The sequence below is a fragment of the Saccostrea cucullata genome, unplaced genomic scaffold (assembly GCF_032062105.1).
Source record: "Saccostrea cucullata isolate Sc308-1 unplaced genomic scaffold, CSIRO_AGI_Scuc_v1 ctg61, whole genome shotgun sequence".
In the NCBI taxonomy this organism is placed as follows: Eukaryota; Metazoa; Mollusca; class Bivalvia; order Ostreida; family Ostreidae; genus Saccostrea; species Saccostrea cuccullata.
The window spans coordinates 417,924-440,000 of record NW_026937101.1 but is presented as its reverse complement, the minus strand read 5'-3'; the positions used below and the strand labels follow the sequence as shown (position 1 = coordinate 440,000).

General features: G+C 33.4%; 1 protein-coding gene across 1 annotated transcript; it reads right to left on the bottom strand.

Moving 5' to 3' along the window:
- Positions 1-16,980: 16,980 nt before the first annotated feature.
- On the bottom strand, positions 16,981-20,096 carry LOC134247311 (heat shock protein 70 B2-like). Its single transcript, XM_062729679.1, has one exon. It carries the CDS (start codon positions 19,887-19,889, stop codon positions 18,021-18,023), a length of 1,869 nt encoding a protein of 622 aa, XP_062585663.1. The 5' UTR covers positions 19,890-20,096; the 3' UTR covers positions 16,981-18,020.
- Between the last annotated feature and the right edge of the window lie 1,981 nt (positions 20,097-22,077).

Here is a 22,077-nt window from a genome sequence, read left to right as displayed (position 1 = left end):
ACTGCAGATCGGAGCATCCCCTTGCAAAGAGTAGATTTATAATTCAAGACAACATTCAACACTGATCCCGGTGCAAATCAAATTACTTTCGTTTTGCACAGGATAAAACAAATGCACAAACAAACACTCACTTGTGTCACGTACTATATCTGTTCCAACTCTATTGCACAGGGATAATACATGTAACTGTAAGAAGACCAATAAATGTCGTCAATCTGAGGGGTTTTATTTCTCAGACTATATGATAAAAATTCAGAGCTGAAGGGCAAGAACTTGGGACTGTCTGAATAGAACCATGACAGTTCCAATTGTGTGATAGTTATACCCTCTGTCTCACTTAAATGGTTGCAATGCAATCCTTAATGTAATAAATGAATGGTACTTTGCGGAACGAAACGGAACGGAACGGAACAAGTTGTGGGGCACCCTAGGGGGGGCGGGGGAATAAAAATGAATATATTATATATAATAAAAATGAATATAATACGTTACTTTATTACAAATTATTTTGCCATTCCATTCTATATCTTAAGAAACCAACCCCAAAAAGAGTCAAATGTCTGAAGAAGAGGACCATAAAAAACTATGTCTATAAGTCATGAATTATTCTGTCGTTGAGTTTTTGATCTGCTGTGTCATCTGTAGTGACTATGTGAATTGTATTGAATGAAAGACGTACACCCATCAATGAAGTAAAAAATTATTAATGTTTTTCCTTCAAAGTTTATTGTCAATAGATTAAAAAGGATATCGTTCATCTGCAGTCGAAAGGTAAAGAGAGTTGTCGCGCTTTGCCAGTATGGTCATTCTCTGGTTCCGTTTCGTTCCACTAAATACCAATATCTGTGTGGGTATTAGTTAAGTTGGAATAAGATGATACACATACAAGCATTTTGTTGTTCATTTTATCACATCTTTTTAATTATTAAAAATTAAATTCAGGGGGGGGGATAAAATATAAGAGACAAGGATGTTTGAGGAGGAAAGTTATTCATCCATCATATATCCAGCACAATAAAGCATACTTTTTTACCTTTTAAACTTCTTCAAAAGTCTTGTCTATAAATCAGTTATACATGTATTATATGTACAAATACAATCGCAGACCTTGATGTAGATAAGAAAAGGTAAATACCATCTTTCTATCTTCAACTAAATCGATATGCAAAATAATTGTAACATTATTATGTAAAGTTATATTTCAAAACGCGTAATTTGTAATTTACTGTATGCTAACAAATATGTTTACTACTTGAACCTTGATTGATATCTTAAAACATTTAGTTCTGAGCTAATAAGAAAGGAAACACACACAACGGGTTCCGTTCAATTTCGCAAAATACCAATATCCACTACAATATTAGTACTTTGCGAAACGGAACGGAACTGTAATATAAAGGGTTTTAAAACCCTGTTAATGAACGACGTGAGATAAGTTTTGTGCCTTGCGTAACGTTTTCGTCTTATGTGTGTATTCAATCAGAAGGTACCCTAGAGGCACGTTACAATAATGGGTTCGAAGGTACCTTTGCTTAAGTAAAATTTAGATAGAACAAGTGTGATCAATTACAATCAATTTATTACATTAATCAAACAAAAAGTACAATACACAAGTTTAATATAATGTCCCAATCCACAGTGTAATGTACAATAATAATTATATCTAAAAGGCCACAGATGCGCGTTAGACTCGGTGAAAGGTGCTAACGGTTTAAGATGCTAGGTGCTACCGATTATACTGGGGCAAACTGGTTCTAGGTGTCCGGTGTTCAGGTGCCAGGTGCTACTGATATAAGCGAATTGGTTCTAAGTTCCATCTTTGCCTGACTGGTGCTATATAACCTTACTCGGTGTTAGGTGCTAGGTTTCCGCTGAAATGTACTAGGTCTAAACTCGGAACATAAATTCACAGAGTAACTCGGTGTAAGGTGCAAGCGCACCCGACTATCTCAATAATTCCGCACATGCTCAACTAAAGTCCACCACCCTAAATTTATAACTTCTGGTTATAGAATAACGTAATTTATGTTATTAAAGTAAAAAGTATGCCATGCAAATTTACGATCACCTCATATACATTCATGCAAAAGATAATTAATTCAAGTACGGTGCACTGTCGTAATTCAGTCAAACGGTGCAACTTCACACCGAACTAGAAGAACGGACTAAGTTTTACTTGTCAATAAAAATAGAATAAATACAAATTCAAACTGCTAACAAATTACAAACTTTAAATAACAACTATAACTTTACTGGGAGAGACAATTTTCTGTGTCTCCCAGGGTCAGAATCCCGAGTGCACCGACAATCTAAATATCGCTGAATTTAAATATCAAACAAATCTAAGTTTCTAAATATTCAATATTACTTCAAACTGGATAAATGTTGATTCTTACTGCGCTAAAACTTGTAATAAAACTATTTCAAAATATCTTAATACTTTAAAATTCTTACTAACATAAATACCTCGGATCAGGTGCACGGTGCTGTGCAAGGTGGAACTGCAAACGGAATTCTGACAAACGCACTTTCAAAATCTTGTCTTTTATACCTTGACGCAATGGTGCATCGTCTACGTCATATGTCATTCCTAAAACTTCAAAAACTATTCTTTAATCAATGTACTTGAATACTTTATTTACTACTACAACATCTATAAAACTCGTTAATTAATCTATGATTTTTAATCTAATCCAGACGTCTTATTTATAAAGTTTTGTATAGAAAGTTCACAGGTATGTCGGCGTATGTAACAACTTATCCGGAGATCCGTGTTTTCTACCATACCGGTTCTACAATTAGTGTCTAAAAGCCATTTCCAGTAAGCATCCAATAAAATAACGGTAATAATTCACAAGAAAATTTCTTTTTCTTGACTATATCGTAAGACTTTAAATACAATTTGATAATTCTAAGGACGCTCTTAAAGTTCAGTAACTCGTAATTAATCAGCATAAAGTTCTACGGACAATCGCCATACAAAATGTAAACTATCATTCAAGTTCTTTGTAGAGAAATTGACTATAAAATACTCGTGCAGGCATAACACTGCCCCCACCTACTCTGGGTTTGGTCTCCAAACTGGGGCGTAAAAAGAAAGTCTTCTATGATACTGTTCCTTATTACTAACTATTAATAACTCTCTTTCACTTACTTTATTTCTTCTTATCTTGTTCCCAATTCTACATTTTAACATGGTGTGATCATCTACTCTGGTCGGACATTCGAAAAAATGAATAAATAAAAAGATAATTCATGAACAATTCTTCGAGGTATCTGCAACCTGGGTGAGGCAAACCTGCATCGCATAAGTTGATAACTAATAAAGAGCTTAAGTTTATTATTTATGGATCAAGATGTCAATTTGCTTTGTCACAGATTTTTATATAACATTGTTTAAATGCGTCTGTAGAACTGTTTCTGATTGAGAAGGATTTCCACTATAACTACATGAACTAAATTTCTATACAGCACTCCACACTCACTACGTACTCTACTCAACTCCTCATATAAAATTAACCTCTACATCAAGTAGGCAAAATGCTTCATGAAAGCGACTACCGGTAGGTTTATTAGAAAAACCAATTCTAAGCACATTGCTATAAAAGGCATGGCCATGCAAAACTACACCGCAAAAGTTCTTGGGGGGCCCATCCCAATATGTGAACTCTGCCAATCTAACTTATCGTCATATCCCAGTAAATTATTGGAGGCCAAAGGCTCATGAGGGGGATGCACCCGTACATTGTACCTCGACTGAGACAGTAAATCTTTCCAAAGCTTTCACTTTCCAAATTTCCAACAAATTACTTGAGGCCCAAGGCTCATGAGGGGGATGCACCCGTACATGGTACCTCTGTTGGAGCGATTAGACTACATTCCATGATTTCGAGTTTCACACCTAAATTTCCAGTAAAATTATTGGAGGCCACAGGCTCATGAGGGGGATGCACCCGTACAGTGTACCTCTACTGGAGTGATAAAACTACTATAACTCGAAACTAACATCTAATCAGATGCTATGGGATCCGTGATCCAGGGGATAATTCAACCCTAACTAGAAAATGTACTTCATAAGCATTCACACAGATATCCCTCTCAAAAGATCCAGCTCTATCTTCTTTAAATTTACTTGACTTTTTGTTCTGATACCATATTAAATAATTATCTCCCTAATATTGATCCAATTTATTATAATACTATATATAGTAGACTATTGCTGATAGTAGGGATGGGTATCGCAAAAAATTTTGTATCGCGATACATCACGATTTTTTTCTCCACAATATCACGATAATATCATGATATTTTTAAAAGCAGTTTTAACAATGATTTTATATGAAAAGTCATTAATATTTTTCTAAAAAATATGCTAGAAAAACAAAATTTTACTTTCTTGAAATTTTTATGTACAGGTATAAAATCAATTACGTTTGGACGGTAAGATGCGTTCTTTTCACTTTTTACAACATTTTTTATACTTTCTGTAATTGTTATTGAAAGATTGAACAAATAAATGAATAATTTCTGGACTTTATAATATGTACCTAAAGACCGGCATTTAGGTCTCCGTATCGCGATACGTATCGCGCAACAAAAAATCGCGATATACCGGTATACCGATAAAATCGCACATCCCTAATATGCATCCTTTGTAATTCAAATTGTATTGATGCTAAAATTTAATTTATTTTGAATTACAAATTGTTCATTATATCATGATATTTTTAAAAGCAGTTAAAAACAATGATTTTATATGAAAAGTCATTAATATTTTTCTAAAAAATATGCTAGAAAAACAAAATTTTACTTTCTTGAAATTTTTATGTACAGGTATAAAATCAATTACGTTTGGACGGTAAGATGCGTTCTTTTCACTTTTTACAACATTTTTTATACTTTCTGTAATTCTTATTGAAAGATTGAACAAATAAATGAATAATTTCTGGACTTTATAATATGTACCTAAAGACCGGTATTTAGGTCTCCGTATCGCGATACGTATCGCGCAACAAAAAATCGCGATATACCGGTATACCGATAAAATCGCACATCCCTAGCTGATAGGTCTCAAGTTGCTACCCGAAATTCTTGTGTTATTATACGATTTGGTCTAAGAGTCATGCCTCTGAAAAATTCTGAGTTGGTCTATAAACACTAGTATTGCTGTATCTTCTCTGATTATTTTGTCTAGATCTAAAATTTTGTGGGCGAGTGAAACTGCCAACAGGCCTGCTACGGTTTGAACTATGAACCGATTTGTGAAGTTTTTCTACGGAAGTCGCTAAAGGGCTAAGATCTTGCTTAAGGTTATCCGATCCTCAGGTTCTGAAAATCAGGCATTGAGTAATTGAAAATACTCACAAAGATGTCTCTAAATTCTCAAATTAAAATGTATTTACCCACAGTGTTTCTTTAAAATTCATCTTTAAATTTAATCATATTATATAGGGAAAATTAGTAAATCAAATAATTTTTCAGGAAATGCGATTTGAACTACCTACTGCATATTTTTCAATTGATAATTAATCAAGAAAAACATTTTAGGAATAAAAATCATAGATATCCAGGCTTTTAAAGAAAATTGCATGAATTTTACACTTATTTGGACTTTACTTTCTCCTACTTACTTCCATTGTTTCATAATGCATAGTGTATGAAGTGTTTCCTTTCAAAGAAAACACCGTAAATCAATTCTAATTTCAAATCATGCATATAAACATTGGTAACTATGGCTAAATTAAAAGAAATTTGATTTTTTTTAAATTGGCAAGTTTTACTTCATTTTATGAGGTACAAATTTCAACTTTTTAAATACTGTTTGTTAAAACTTTAAAGAACATTGAATCGTAAGTAGAGGCATAAAATGAAAATTGTTGCATGAAAAAATTTCAATTTCAAGCTTTATTTTAAGACTTTTTGAATTAAATTATAAATTAAAGAGTTATCCTTCCTGGCTGAGGATCGTATATCCTTAATACTATTCAAGTCACTATCTGTAGGTTTTAATTGCGTCTGAATTTACGTTGGTCGCACAAATAGTTCTACCACGCCGATGATCGGCCTCACGATATGACTCTAATCTCACTGCGAGAGACTCTGCAGCATTCAGATCTTTCGGTCTCGCTTCTCGAAGTCTAAGTTTAATATCAGAATCTGGTATTGCATCAATGAAATGGTCGAGCGACAGCGTATCTAGTAAAAATTTTGAAGCACCGGGATATGTTTTTCTAGTTAGTTTTCTTACTGACTGTGCTAATTCGGCGATTGATTCAGTTTTGCTTTTTACTTTTGTCTGAAGCCTAGATCTAAAAACTTCGGCCTTATTCTCTGACCCAAATCTGTCTTTCAAAGTTCTGACTAGAGTATTAAAATCTGTTCTTTCCACTGACCTGAATTCGCTTAAAACTGAAAGGGCTGTTCCTGACAAACTCGCTGCTAAGTATAAAGCTTTCTTTCTGTAAGTCCAGTCATTGATTTCAGCAACAATTTCAAAATGTGCTAAATACTCTTCTAAATCTCCCGACCCGTCAAATAACTGAGGTTTCATTTTTAGTTTATCATGATTTTGATAATCTGGACTATGGGGACGACTACATATGTAGGTGAAAAACCTGAGATTTTACTAAAGTGCCTATTTTCGTTTCTATCTTCATCGCTATGCTCGCCAGAACGCTCGTCAACATTAACTCTTCTAATCGGAGAACTATTCAATCTGTGTCGTAAGAATGGGTTAGTCGATCTTGAACCCCGAGATCTCTTCTCTAACCTTTTGTCTAAATCTGAAATTTTCTCGGTCATAAATCGTTCGAGGCGCGACATTCGTCGCTCAAACGCATTTATCATCAAGTCATACTTTTCATTCAAATCTTTATCATTCCCATCAATCGATCTATAATCATCATCTTGTGTGTCTACAGTTGAGTTCAGATCTTCATTTCTGTGCGTATGTTCATCATTACGAAGATTTAGAACAACAGTATTAGAATCGTCTTCAGCCATTATGTGTCTATAGATCTACACGCACCCTAGATATCATAAACAGTTCATCGATTTTATTATTTTTTTTTACACGGTACACATTTTTTTTAAACACCTAGAAACAATTTCTATACTTTCATAACGTGTATCATTTTTCTAAAAGCTACGTATTTCAATTAAATTTGTCTTTCTATCTTCCATCTAAATTTCTCTCTACTATTCACTAGAATCTGGAACTACAAGATGTCTCTAATGCTGTCCAATGGGATCTAATGCTATCCCACCGCTGCCACCAATTGTAACGTTTTCGTCTTATGTGTGTATTCAATCAGAAGGTACCCTAGAGGCACGTTACAATAATGGGTTCGAAGGTACCTTTGCTTAAGTAAAATTTAGATAGAACAAGTGTGATCAATTACAATCAATTTATTAAATTAATCAAACAAAAAGTACAATACACAAGTTTAATATAATGTCCCAATCCACAGTGTAATGTACAATAATAATTATATCTTAAAGGCCACAGATGCGCGTTAGACTCGGTGAAAGGTGCTAACGGTTTAAGATGCTAGGTGCTACCGATTATACTGGGGCAAACTGGTTCTAGGTGTCCGGTGTTCAGGTGCCAGGTGCTACTGATATAAGCGAATTGGTTCTAAGTTCCATCTTTGCCTGACTGGTGCTATATAACCTTACTCGGTGTTAGGTGCTAGGTTTCCGCTGAAATGTACTAGGTCTAAACTCGGAACATAAATTCACAGAGTAACTCGGTGTAAGGTGCAAGCGCACCCGACTATCTCAATAATTCCGCACATGCTCAACTAAAGTCCACCACCCTAAATTTATAACTTCTGGTTATAGAATAACGTAATTTATGTTATTAAAGTAAAAAGTATGCCATGAAAATTTACGATCACCTCATATACATTCATGCAAAAGATAATTAATTCAAGTACGGTGCACTGTCGTAATTCAGTCAAACGGTGCAACTTCACACCGAACTAGAAGAACGGACTAAGTTTTACTTGTCAATAAAAATAGAATAAATACAAATTCAAACTGCTAACAAATTACAAACTTTAAATAACAACTATAACTTTACTGGGAGAGACAATTTTCTGTGTCTCCCAGGGTCAGAATCCCGAGTGCACCGACAATCTAAATATCGCTGAATTAAAATATCAAACAAATCTAAGTTTCTAAATATTCAATATTACTTCAAACTGGATAAATGTTGATTCTTACTGCGCTAAAACTTGTAATAAAACTATTTCAAAATATCTTAATACTTTAAAATTCTTACTAACATAAATACCTCGGATCAGGTGCACGGTGCTGTGCAAGGTGGAACTGCAAACGGAATTCTGACAAACGCACTTTCAAAATCTTGTCTTTTATACCTTGACGCAATGGTGCATCGTCTACGTCATATGTCATTCCTAAAACTTCAAAAACTATTCTTTAATCAATGTACTTGAATACTTTATTTACTACTACAACATCTATAAAACTCGTTAATTAATCTATGATTTTTAATCTAATCCAGACGTCTTATTTATAAAGTTTTGTATAGAAAGTTCACAGGTATGTCGGCGTATGTAACAACTTATCCGGAGATCCGTGTTTTCTACCATACCGGTTCTACAATTAGTGTCTAAAAGCCATTTCCAGTAAGCATCCAATAAAATAACGGTAATAATTCACAAGAAAATTTCTTTTTCTTGACTATATCGTAAGACTTTAAATACAATTTGATAATTCTAAGGACGCTCTTAAAGTTCAGTAACTCGTAATTAATCAGCATAACTACGGACAATCGCCATACAAAATGTAAACAATCATTCTAAGTTCTATAGAGAGAAATTGACTATAAAATATTCGTGCAGGCACAACACTTGTAAGGATTTTAATTTAAATATCATGCTTAGCAAGAAAAATTAATTTGACGACAGTCCTAAAAATTCTTGTTTTCTTTACATACAATCAAACAAAAAGTTTTGTTAAGTTTTCGTTTTCTGTAAGTAAATTAAACACCATTTATATTTGAAAAGAAGAGGAAAAAAAAACATTATTTCAAAATGATCAAATCTTGTTCCGTTCCGTTCCGCAAATTACCAATATCCACACGGGTATCGGTACTTTGTGGAACGAAACGGAACCACATCTTTTCATTTGAAGAGAAAAAACAAGAAACAACCTAAATCTGCCAGAGTATTCAACAGGCAATTTTAAAGCTTTCATAAATCCTGGGTAAATCTGAATATTCCAAAATTAGTTTACCTGATAGAACAAGTCATTTTTAATTAAAGAAAAATATGACATTCATGTAACAACTTCATTCTTCATATATTTATTTCATTCATGATTGTGTTTCAATTTTGATGCGATTCGTTTAGTTCTGCTGAATACTAATTTCTGTAGTGACTGTCTATGTGAATTGTATTGAATAAGAGAATACACTCTAAACGTATCATTGATGTAGAAAATTATTAATACTTTTATTTCAGTTTATTATCAAAAGATTATTATAAAAAGAATATCGTTCATGTGCTGAGTCGAAAGGAAAAGAGAGTTGTCGCGCTTTGCCAGAATACTTATTTTCTGGTTCCGTTTCCTTCCACTAAATACCAATACCCGTGTGAATATTGGTATTTAGCGGAACGTAACGGAACAAGGTACTGTGTGTGCATATAGGCAACACCCATCAGCCACGCAATTCTAAATTTATAGGACCCGATATGTTCTCAGATATCTTCAACATGAAGACCTTTTTTTGAATATGCTTCTGAAATATGTTGGATTTTTAAAAAATACTGTAAAAAGAGAATTTTATGAAATGCCTTATGAAAAATTAAAATTCAGTACCTGTGATAAATCCTGTATAATTTTATCTTTATGGTAATCATTAATCATTTTGTATGTCATTTTCAGGAAAAAAAGATTTATTTATGGTATTTTCATTTAAAAAAAAAGCTCTGTTCCTGTGTTCAATAAAAGCTAACTTCACAATATTTTCAATTTGTTGCTTGGTTGCCATGTACGTTTACATGGTGCATTGTTTCCATGGCAATAGAAGTTGGCCAAAAAAAATTATGCTGTCCAATGATGTTCCCTTGGTACATGAAGCAACAACTTAAAATTTTGTAAAGATCTGAACTGGTTATGAATCACCCCGTTCCTGGTTCTTACAAATAGCTGTACTTAAAACATTCAGTTCTGCGCTAATAATAAAGGAAACACACACAACGGGTTCTGTTCCGTTTCGCAAAATACGAATATCCACTACAATATTAGTACTTTGCGAAACGGAACGGAACTATAATATCAAGGGTTTTAAAAACCTGTTAATAAACGACGTGAGATAAATTTTGTGTCCTCTGAGGAATTTATTTTTTCATGCTCAGCAAGAAAAATTAATTTGACGACAGTCCTAAAAATTCTTGTTCTCTTTACATACAATCAAACAAAAAGTTTTGTTAAGTTTTCATTTTCTGTAAGTAAATTAAACACCATTTATATTTGAAAAGAAGAGGGAAAAAAACATTATTTCAGAATGATCAAATCTTGTTCCGTTCCGTTCCGCAAATTACCAATATCCACACGGGTATCGGTACTTTGTGGAACGAAACGGAACCACATCTTTTCATTTGATAATAGTTTTTGATTTAGTTGAAGATAGAGAGATGGTATTTACGTTTTCTTATCTTCATCAAGGCCTGCGATTGTATTTGTATATATAATACAATGAAGCGCATTGAAGTGGTAAAATTTTCCATTTGGATGACACGTTCTGAGTCATGTTTTGAACGTCAATTATAACATAATGACACGCCCATTTCTACAGAAACGAGAAAGCAATATTCGTCGCAATGTTTTAGGACACCCCACTTTCCGCGTTAAGCAACATTAGTTACACTGAAATGAAGACTTTTAAATAAAAAAGAACTGAATATAGAGTCCTCTTTTCTGTAAAACACGCACTGCAACGAATGAATTTGTACATAATTATGATTTTATCATGTTTATTAATGTTAGCATAACACAACTATCAGTCGAACACGTGCTTACTCGGTATTTATGTAGACCGTCAATTTGATTGGCTATTATATTTATAGAATACCTGTTCTACAGGTATTCGATAGAAGCATTTGACCGATTTTTCCTTTCTAAAGAAATGGGCGTGTCTAAAGAAAGCTCAAAACGTTCCATCAAAACGGGAAATTTTACCACTTCAATGCGCTTCATTGTACATGTATAACTGATATATAGACAAGACTTTTGAAGAAGTTTGAAAGGTAAAAAAAAGTATGCTTTATTGTGCTGGATATATGATGGATGAATAACTTTCCTCCTCAAACATCCTTGTCTCTTATATTTTATTCCCCCCCCCCCCCTGAATTTAATTTTTAATAATTAAAAAGATGTGATGAAATGAACAACAAAATGCTTGTATGTATATCATCTTATTCCAACTTAACTAATACCCACACAGATATTGGTATTTAGTGGAACCGGTATAACAAAATGGAACCAGAGAATGACCATACTGGCAAAGCGCGACAACTCTCTTTACCTTTAGACTGCAGATGAACGATATCCTTTTTAATCTATTGACAATAAACTTTGAAAGAAAAACATTAATAATTTTTTACTTCATTGATGGGTGTACGTCTTTCATTCAATACAATTCACATAGTCACTACAGATGACACAGCAGATCAAAAACTCAACGACAGAATAATTCATGACTTATAGACATCTTTTTTTATGGTCCTCTACTTCAGACACTTGACACTTTTTTGGTTGGTTTCTTAAGATATAGAATGGCAGAATAATTTGTAATAAAGTAGCGTATTATATTATATATAATATATTCATTTTTATTCCCCCGCCCCTATAGGGTGCCCCACTACTTGTTCCGTTAAGTTCCGTTTCGTTCCGCAAAGTACCATTAGCCCATTGAAGGTTGACATACTCAACCGCTTATGCTCAGAAAATATGAAACAGATTTGTCAGACTCTAGTACCTTTTATTTCAAGCTCACCAGGGTATATCGTATCGACAAAAGTATGGAAATAACCATTTTTTATTTACAATACGTCGTCGATATATCTAAATGTCGAGATGAAGGCCACAGCAAGTGTTTTCTTTTTTCATGTATAATTTTTGGACAAATTCTGCTTTATTTTAATACAAAAATAGGTCTGCTTATAATGGGGTGCAATAAGTACCCATGGGAATTCCAATAGATTGTTGGAAAGCCTAATCTCCAAAAATCACATTAATATTTGTTGTCAATCAGAAACTCAAACATCTTTTTCATAAAAACTTCAGAGTACATGTGTGAACAAACAGAATGTTTTAACAAAAAAAAATTGAAAGTACTCAATGACAAGGTAAGTACTAACTTAAGTTAGTTCATTCATAACAAAAAATAACTTACAATGAAGCGCATTGAAGTGGTAAAATTTTCCATTTGGACGAAACGTTCTGAGTCATGTTTTGAACGTCAATTATAACATAACGACACGCCCATTTCTTTAGAAACGAGAAAGGAATATCCGCTGTAATGTTTTAGGACACTACACTTCCCGCGACAAGCAACATTAGTTACATTGAAATTAAGAGTTTTAAATAAGAAAGAGCTATGTATAGAGTTCCCGCTTATATAAAACACGCATTGCAACGAATTTGTCCATAATTATGATTTTATCATGTTTATTGGAGTTAGCATAGCACATGTATCAGTCGAACACGTGCTTACTCGGTGTTATGTAAACCGTCAATTTCATTGGATGTTATATTTATGAAATACCTGTTCTACAGGTATTCGATTGAATCATTTGACCGAGTTTTCCTTTCTAAAGAAATGGGCGTGTCTAAAGATAGCTCAAAACGTTCCATCCAAACAGAAAATTTTACCACTTCAATGCGCTTCATTGTACTTTCTGAAACTATCAACATCTAAACCACTCTAGGTAAGAGGTACCCCCCCCGTGACTGTATTCACTCTTCTATAATCAATGCAAAATCTAGTCTCTCTGTGTAAATTGTTTTGGATATGATATCTGTTTTATTGGGTGAACGTCTCCTATGTCAACAAAACTTGTTTCTCCTAAATCTTTGTCTCTTTTTTTTAGTACTTGCTAGTTGCTAACACTTTTCTGACTTTCTCTTTCTGTTCTTCAGATATATTTCCTATTCAATGTATTAATATTCTCTTTCTCTTGGTTGAAATCTCTAGTATTTTAGTACGTGAATCGCTATGATCGTGAATTGCACACACAGACGTTGCTTCACACTTCAAGTTGAAATTCATTTTAGAATAAACTTTCCTTCTCCGTGAACTCGGTTTTAAGATCTACAATTTCAACATTCCCTCAAATTTCTGAACTGACTCTAGCATTAGACACCCCAGGAATTTTATTTCAGAACATTTTATCTTTAGGATTTCCGAAAATTCGCAAAATATCCCGTTCCAATATGTTGATCCATCCTCTGTATCAAGAACTACACCAACACTTTTTCAAAATATCAGTTCCAAATAAACATTATTACATGAGATTAATTGTTTTTTTCCTCAACTTTGTTGTTGTACATGTACCTCGAACAGAGTCTTCCTTGTCGAGGGATGTCTAAATGTTGTCCTCTTTCAACACTTTCTACTGGCTAATAATTTTTAGTTATGTAAAGATGAGTTAAACTGCTCCTCTTCTCAGATTTTTCTTGATGTTATTTTAAAAGTATTTTTACATCTTATCTGACGGATCTTTGACTCATAAATACTTTTTTGGGTGGGACATAGGGCCTAGGTGCTTCATCTATGTGAGATACCATCGAACTTTCCTGCTATTTTATCTAACTTTTCTGTAATCTTCTCAAAGTAAAATCAATTAGTTTCGCCGCGTTTGGTATAATGCTACAGGCCCTAATTGGCTACTTCATGTAATTTTTTTACTGTATTCTTCTTTTTTACCGATTCTTTTTGTCTGTTCAACACAGAAGGTCTGCCATCATTACACATTTCAATAATGCTCCAAGACAAGCCTGTCATGTTCATCAAAACATAAATTAAAATGACACAATTTCACATTTGTTGAAGATTTCGGAAGCATCATTCCCTGAAAAAGAATCACTTTTAATTAAGCTTGAAGTAAGCTTATATTAAAATCCATCACCAAGACAACAGTTTGAACAATGTAAACCACATCATTTCAATGAATATTTCCGTAGAAAATAATTAAAAATAATTAAATTCGAAAAAGCATTCCTAGATTAGATTTGAAATACATTTTCAGGTCAAAGTTTGGTCCATGGCTATCCAACACTTTCAGCACAATTTTCATTTCACCATAACAATACTGCAATTATTATATCCTCAAAAATTGAATTCAAATAAGCCATTTCCGGATTTGATTTGAATTATTCGGATTTATTGAAGAAAAAGTTGTGAGGATCGTCTCACTAACTATTCTCTGTTTCCAGGTCCAAATATCGAAATATCGGTGATTTTGTGCATCTTTCGGTTTCAATTAGATTTCGTTTCTGTCATATACATGTACAAATGTATTCTCTCCATCGGAGAGAAACATGTTTGCCTTTAACAATGCAAATCATAAACTATTTTTTTAGGTGTTGCACTCTTATAAAAATACTAGCATTCCCCGAAATCCACCTGTAACTGTCCAATTTTCAAACAAATAACACAAGTAAACTTTTGATGAAAATTTATTAAACGAAAGTCAAGCAGTAAAAAGTAAAAGTTTATATTTTGAAAAATAAATCAAGTGAAGACACATAAAACAAAGACAGGTTATAACGTTCACAAACGGACACACACACAAACGTTTTGGTAACTCGGAATAGTCCAGAGTAAAACTGTATTTTCTTGATCACGGAAGGTCCAGTACATCTAATACCGGTATTCAAGTCCGGGATTGTCCACGGCGGATCTAAAACTAACTCTCTCACACAACATACGGGATTCACTCAAACTTCAATTAACACATATACGCAATTATCACACATACAAGTCGGACGCACTTTGAGGTAGAGGATTGACACTAATTCCTTAAATAAATATTGAGTGACAAATTCCTTTTTACTGTCTTAACATTAATTGACTGATAAATAATTTTCGACATATGTTAAAAACAGGCATTAAAAATAATTCTTTTTTATAAATTAAAATTCTGTTACATTTTAAATAAATTTGGTAAAATTAACTTTGTGACACAAAGACCTTTTATTATTTGTATCTGGAAAGACAATGGCTACTAAAAAACTGCTGTACATCCCTAGCATATCGTTGACTATATCCATTCTGTAAACGTCCAACTTGTTATTATGTGTTTTCTACCTGTTTTTTTAATTATTATTATTATTATTTTAATTCTCAGGATAAAGAAATCATGATTTTTATTAGTATGTAAAAGAAAGGACGAACACTGTTAATTCTGTGAGCGTAAGAACAACATATTATATAATCAATGGCTTACACAGAATGGACAGTGTTCGACCCTGTCCTTTACATATTTAAGACGTGAAACCTGCCACTAAGTTGGATTTTTTTACTTTTCGTATATCAACTCAAGTATTTTCATTTCTTCTAACTTCTCTTCTATTCTATGGAAAATGACATATAATTACAAGTAAGCCAAAACAAAACTGTTGCTGATATTGAGTTATATTCTTTTTAATTTGTTTTCATTTTAAAAAAATAAATCCATTATGATTTAAAAAGAGGGAATTCCATCGAAATATTGCTTTGCCACCTGTAAACATGCCTAAAGAAAGAGTTTTTTAAATTTGTATGATTAAATGCCTCAATCACCCGGTAAACAAGGCGTTAACCTTGACTCAAATCAACAACATTGTTCTTTATCAATATATTGATGTGAGAGGTTGTTTTCGTTTGTTTTTGTTTTTTTTTTAACATAATTCTGTTTCTAAAAATAGGAGGCAGGTGGTAAACATCCTTATACATGTTATTAATAAAATTAATAAAATTGTTTTAAACATATTAAATGATACTTTGTTTGAGTTTATAGTACTGATGAATGGTATACATGTACACTGTATATATAAAATATACTAGTTACAAGTAGAAGGGTGAGAGGGGCATTAACCTTTGGGTCGGTTCACTCATCGTCAGTGTTAAGTACGATTGTACTAAAGAAAGTTTGTAAAATATGCCCGGGTCATACATATATTCGGCAAATCTTCGTCAGAGAAATGTTTGATCTGGAAGTCACTGGGTCGTTGACCGATGTTTTGTTTTAACCTTCAGGTCGATGACATCTTGTGCCTGAACTTAATTAAACTAACAAAAAATCACAGTATCCATATTACGATTGTTTATGTGCATGCATATTGAATTTTTCATTATATCTAAAGTGATGAAATATCTATAATGAAAATTATTTTTATTGGCTATGGTTTCTATGCTATATAGTTCAGTTATTATGCAAAGAATTTACATTTACTGAATTGATGAAGTAAAATAATATCTTAATTTGATAATCCTGAAAAATGCCACTATAGTCTGATTAATGGTCAATATCATTTTCAGTGTTAAATTCATAAACTCCATTATTAATTTATTTATTTCTTCTGTATGAACTAACTTATTTATTCATTTATTTTTTTTGTCATTGATTGCACAGATTAATTTTAAAAAATGAATCACATTGTTTTCACATATTGCTTGAAGAAGCTTAAATAAAAATATTGTCAAGGGGCATTTTTAATCTTTTTATATAAATTACAAACTGACTTCTGTCTAAGGTGTTAAATGAAATCGATGCCCGACCTGTAAGTGCTCTTATCCCACAAATGACCTGAGTTCTATCAAAGAACTTTTTTATCTAAGGACACAGCAACGCTGACTTTAGGTCAATAAACCCATTTTTACATGGATTCGACAACACTGATTTTATGAAACAAAACACATTGTTGATATCATTTGTGGTACAATAATTGATTGAAAAAAAAAATCAGTCGAATAAAACACCAAAAGTTTATTCATATTTCATGATGACTATTTAAATGAAATAATATCGTTAATTTATAAATTAAAGAAAAACACCTCAAAATAAATTTGAAAATTGCATAGCTTAATTCCATACATTGGACCGTATTTACAGCATAACAGAGCGTCATACCCCCTGTCGATGTAGAATATATAATGAAAATAAATTAATGGTGATCACATGAACATCAAAGCAGTGTGTCGATAGTGCAACGTATGTAGACATAGAAATAAAAAAAATATATGTAAATGTGCTTACAATAACGTTAGTGTAAAATGATATAAAAGTGTGACAACAAGGATGAAGGAAATCGAAAATGTCCTAAAAGAAATGCTGATGTAGTTTTAATTTAATCTGAGTGCAAGTTTTAAACAGAGAAAATCTATTTTAAAAGGCTTAGGGACAATCAAAGGATGTAAAAAGATATAATAGTAACATGACAGTCTGAGAGAACCACAATGGAAACAAAAAATCATATCTAATTATTGATTGAAAATCTTACAATGTTGTCTTTTTTGTTTATAATTATGTTGTTTAACGTCTCTATCCCGGGGATTTTTCACTCATATGGAGACGCCACCTCTTGCCGGTGGAGAGCTACAAATTTTGACCTATGCTCAGCACTTACGGCCATTGAGCAGTGAGGTATCTTTTCCGTGCCAACACCTACTGCGACACGGGGTCTTGGTTTATACAGTCTCAACTGAAGGAGCGATATCCATGTCTTACAGTGGGATTCGAAGTCGCGATGTAAAGGTCAACTCCTTACATCGCGACTCTAGAGCAAACGCTCTAACCACTGCGACAAAATCTTACAAAATCTTACAGTGGACAGAGACAGATACTAGTTTTATAAACATGTCGGATTTCGTCGGAGCAGAAAAATAGTACATGACATATAAAGTCATATGGATTTCGGCATTATTTATCTTGGAGGTGACGACGCACGTTGAAAATGTTCTATTTTTTTACAAGAAAAATCGAACAATGCTATTTATATGCGTATAGCTAATAGATTTCTACGCTGGTAAATTTCTGACTCTCTTTTTCGGTGCTTTTCTGAAGTTTTTGAAAGATGGGTAGTTTTTGGATTTCAATTAACTTCCGTTTTAGTTCCATTAACACTGCACTTTCATTATTGTCCAACCAACGGAAAGTGTCACTGCATACCAGGGAAACAGCTTTTCTTTCCTCCAACGGAAGCTGCTCATCTGCAACTTTTTCTTGAATTAAAATCAAATAGGACTCTACTTTGTTTCTAATTTCTACTCTTTGGCGTTCGATTTCATCCTCTTCTTGGTACTTCTTGGCCTCGATCTTCATTCTGTCAATTTCATATGTCCTCAACTTGTTCTTTGAGACCATGATCTGGTTTGATTTGCCTGTTTTCTTGTCTCTAGCAGTCACATTCACGATACCATTAGCATCAATATCAAAAATGACCTCTATTTGGGGAACACCACACAATGCTGGAGGAATGCCTTTCAGTTCAAACTTCTCAACAAAGTTATTATCTCGAGTCATTGCACGCTCACCCTCAAAAACCTTAACAATTGCCCCTTGCTGATTGTTGTAAAAAGTTGTAAATGTCCTTGATGCTGCAGCAGGTATTCTGGTATTTCTTTGTATAACTTTGTCCATAAATCCCCCTGCTGTCTCGATGCCCAGGGAATAAGGAGCCACGTCCACTAGAACAATGTCTCTGAGCAAGTCACCTCTGTCTCCAACAAGAATAGCTGCTTGACACGCTGCGCCATAGGCCACAGCTTCATCTATATTCACTGATCTTTTTAATATTCCAATCCCCATAAAGTCCTGGAGCATTTTTTGGATTTTTGGAATTCTAGTTGACCCCCCAACTAAAACAACTTCATTTATCTGAAATATTTCTAAATTTGCGTTCAACAGTGCTCTTTTAAGTGGTTCAAGGGTTCTAAGAAACAAATCATTGCAAAGTTTTTCAAAAGTTGCACGAGAAATTTTGCTGTAAAAGTCAATGCCCTCAAAAAAAGCGTCCAGCTCGATGCAGGTTTCTGTACTGCTAGACAGTATCCTCTTAGCGCGTTCACAAGCTGTTTTCAGGCGTCTGAGAGACCGACTGTTACTCGTGATATCCTTTCCGTGTTTTACCTTGAATTCTTCTATGAAATGGTTGACCATGATGTGATCAAAATCTTCACCTCCAAGATGAGTGTCTCCGTCTGTCGACAGAACTTCAAAAACAGATAGTTCGTCGATGGTTAAGATTGAAACGTCAAATGTTCCGCCTCCTAAGTCATAGACTAACACATTTCTCTCACCAGTAATGTTCTTTTCAAGTCCATATGCAAGAGCTGCAGCAGTTGGCTCATTGATAATTCGCATTACATTTAGACCAGCGATTATACCTGCATCCCTCGTGGCCTCCCTCTGTGCATTATTGAAAAACGCAGGCACAGTTATGACAGCGTTTTTGACGGGCTCACCGAGATAGGTTTCAGCTATTTTCTTCATTTTCACAAGGACCATGGAACTGATTTCTTCTGGTGTAAATCTCTTCATTTCTCCCTTGTATAATACTTCCACTTTCGGTTTCCCCTCGTCATTAACGACTTTGAATGGCCAGCGCGCCCTGTCTGTCTGCACGTGCTCATCATCAAACCTGCGTCCGATTAATCGTTTTGCGTCAAAAATCGTGTTTACAGCGTTCATAGTTACCTGACTTTTGGCTCCGTCTCCAATGAGGCGTCCCGTGTTCGAGAAAGCAACATAACTTGGTGTTATGCGATTCCCTTGGTCATTTGCAATTATTTCCACTCTGCCGTTTTGAAAAACACCAACACACGAAAATGATGTTCCCAAATCAATTCCGATTGCTGGTGATCTCCTTTGATCCATCGGACAAGAAATGACACACCAACGTGCAATGATCCCCAGTGTCCTACACCAATGATGTGTTTTTTCTCTCCCATTTCGGACATAAATTCCTTTATTTATATACCACTAGCTCGACCTTGCTAGAAATATTCTAAGTTTGTAAACAAACCTTGTACTCAACCCAGTTTACATTATTCGTAAACATTTGGAATTTTCGTGAAATCATCTGATCAGTGGATAAACACAGATGCTAGCCGAAGAGCTTTATTTTCGTAAACATTACATCACGTGATGTTTTTCAGCTGGCTTGCACTAAAGACCTGGCCTAATTAAGACCTGAAAAACAATTTTTGTGCTTAAATAGCATTTAATTTTTATGTTCAAAACAAAAACAAGTTTGTTTAAAACATCATTTTTAAAGCTAAAAACAGCGAATTTTGTTCAAAACAGCATCATTTTTAAGTTTTTAAAGGAAAAAGACTTTAAGCCGAATTCTTTAATTCTTTATGATGCCTTATATCATGAATACTTGAAGTAAAAGTATTATGGAACATTTTTTAACCAAATTGATTGTCATTAATCGGCCCATTTCATGAAAATTTATTAAATGATCAAATATATAATGACTACATAAAAGTCCCTAAGACCGATATTTTTTTCTTTTTTTTTTTTCAAATTGATATATAAATATTACAGTACATTATATGCAGTAAGGCATACTACTTTGTAATTTAAAAGAATTTCCGACCTATAGAGATAATTCCAAAACGTAAACCAACTTATAATTCGCGTTTACCAGACCATGTCAGGCCATGTCAAGTGAGCTAACACATGTAGTTATATCATATTGATTAGACTAAGTTAGAACTTTTAAGGACAGATGATACAAGCATTTTTTTCTTTGGAGGAGACTTAATATCATGTCATAGGTTTAGAAAAGTGGATAATTCTTTGAATTTTTTCTCCTTAGACTTGAAAAATGAAATGACTTGGTAAATATTAGTTAAAAGTTCGATAAAATTACAAATTTGGACAAATTACACTCGGTAAAGGTTTAAATATGAAAATGAATTTCAGAATATGTTAGCTTGGTGCTGAAAGTGTAATATAAACTTAACAACAATATACCAAGCCAAGTAAATTTTAAAAGGAAACGAAAAATTGCGTGTGAAAGTCAGAAATGTCACATATATAGATATCTTTTATGACCTAATCTAGCAAATATTATTTTTTAAAATTAAGAGTCCTAAAAATTAACATGGTTAAGGTCAAGATCTAGTAAATGAAAGATGCCTACAGGTTTATCAAATATGAGAAATAAATCCCTTTAATGATGCTTAAGTTTACATCTTTAGATTGGTCAAATAAGGTGTTTCAGGGCATAATTTGTAGATAAACAATATGAAAAACATATTTTAAACTGACATTTTCAATAAAAAAATAATATTAAGAAACCAAGTCAGGAATATTGTAGTTTTTTATATTCGACAAGGAAAATGTATCCAGATTGCCTACACTCTCTCAGAAAACGGTAATTTGTATGTTCATGGCCTCTTCTTTAGAATAATATTAAAATTAATATACTATTATTAGGTATCGGGATTTCTTTTCTTATGATTTCAAATTGAATTTCATGAATATACCCTATTTTCTACAAAATGCTGCTTAAGCCGTAAAGTATGGGGAAAAGAAAGTTGAAATTCAATATCACCGTGCCATAGCGTTACTATGATGCAATTATTCCGTAACATTGATGAAACGATTCCTTATGGAGTTTTTGCATGGAGATTTGACCAAGGTAAGTTAATGTCGTATTAGTATGCCTTAAACGCAAAATAGTCCTAATTGTGTTAGCCGTTGCATTGTAGGAATGACACAGGCATCTGTTGACATAACGGACAATGTCCAGTGATGCGCGGTTTTCTTAAACACTTTGCACTTTCATAATAAAGAGGCTTAAAAGTTCGATTTATTGATAGAACTTTTTTCCCAATCAAGTTACAAGATCAGCTACAAGTTTACCATAATGAAAATTCGTTGTTTTTCTATTTCACTCTAGAATGGTGATGAAAATATTCATTTAATCGCTTTTATCATGGGTTTTTAGAAGTAACGTATGATGCAACGATTCCCATCATCAGTAATGTGCGATGCAACTATTCTTTAACAATCGTATTATTAGACCAATATGTTGGATTTCTTTACTAGG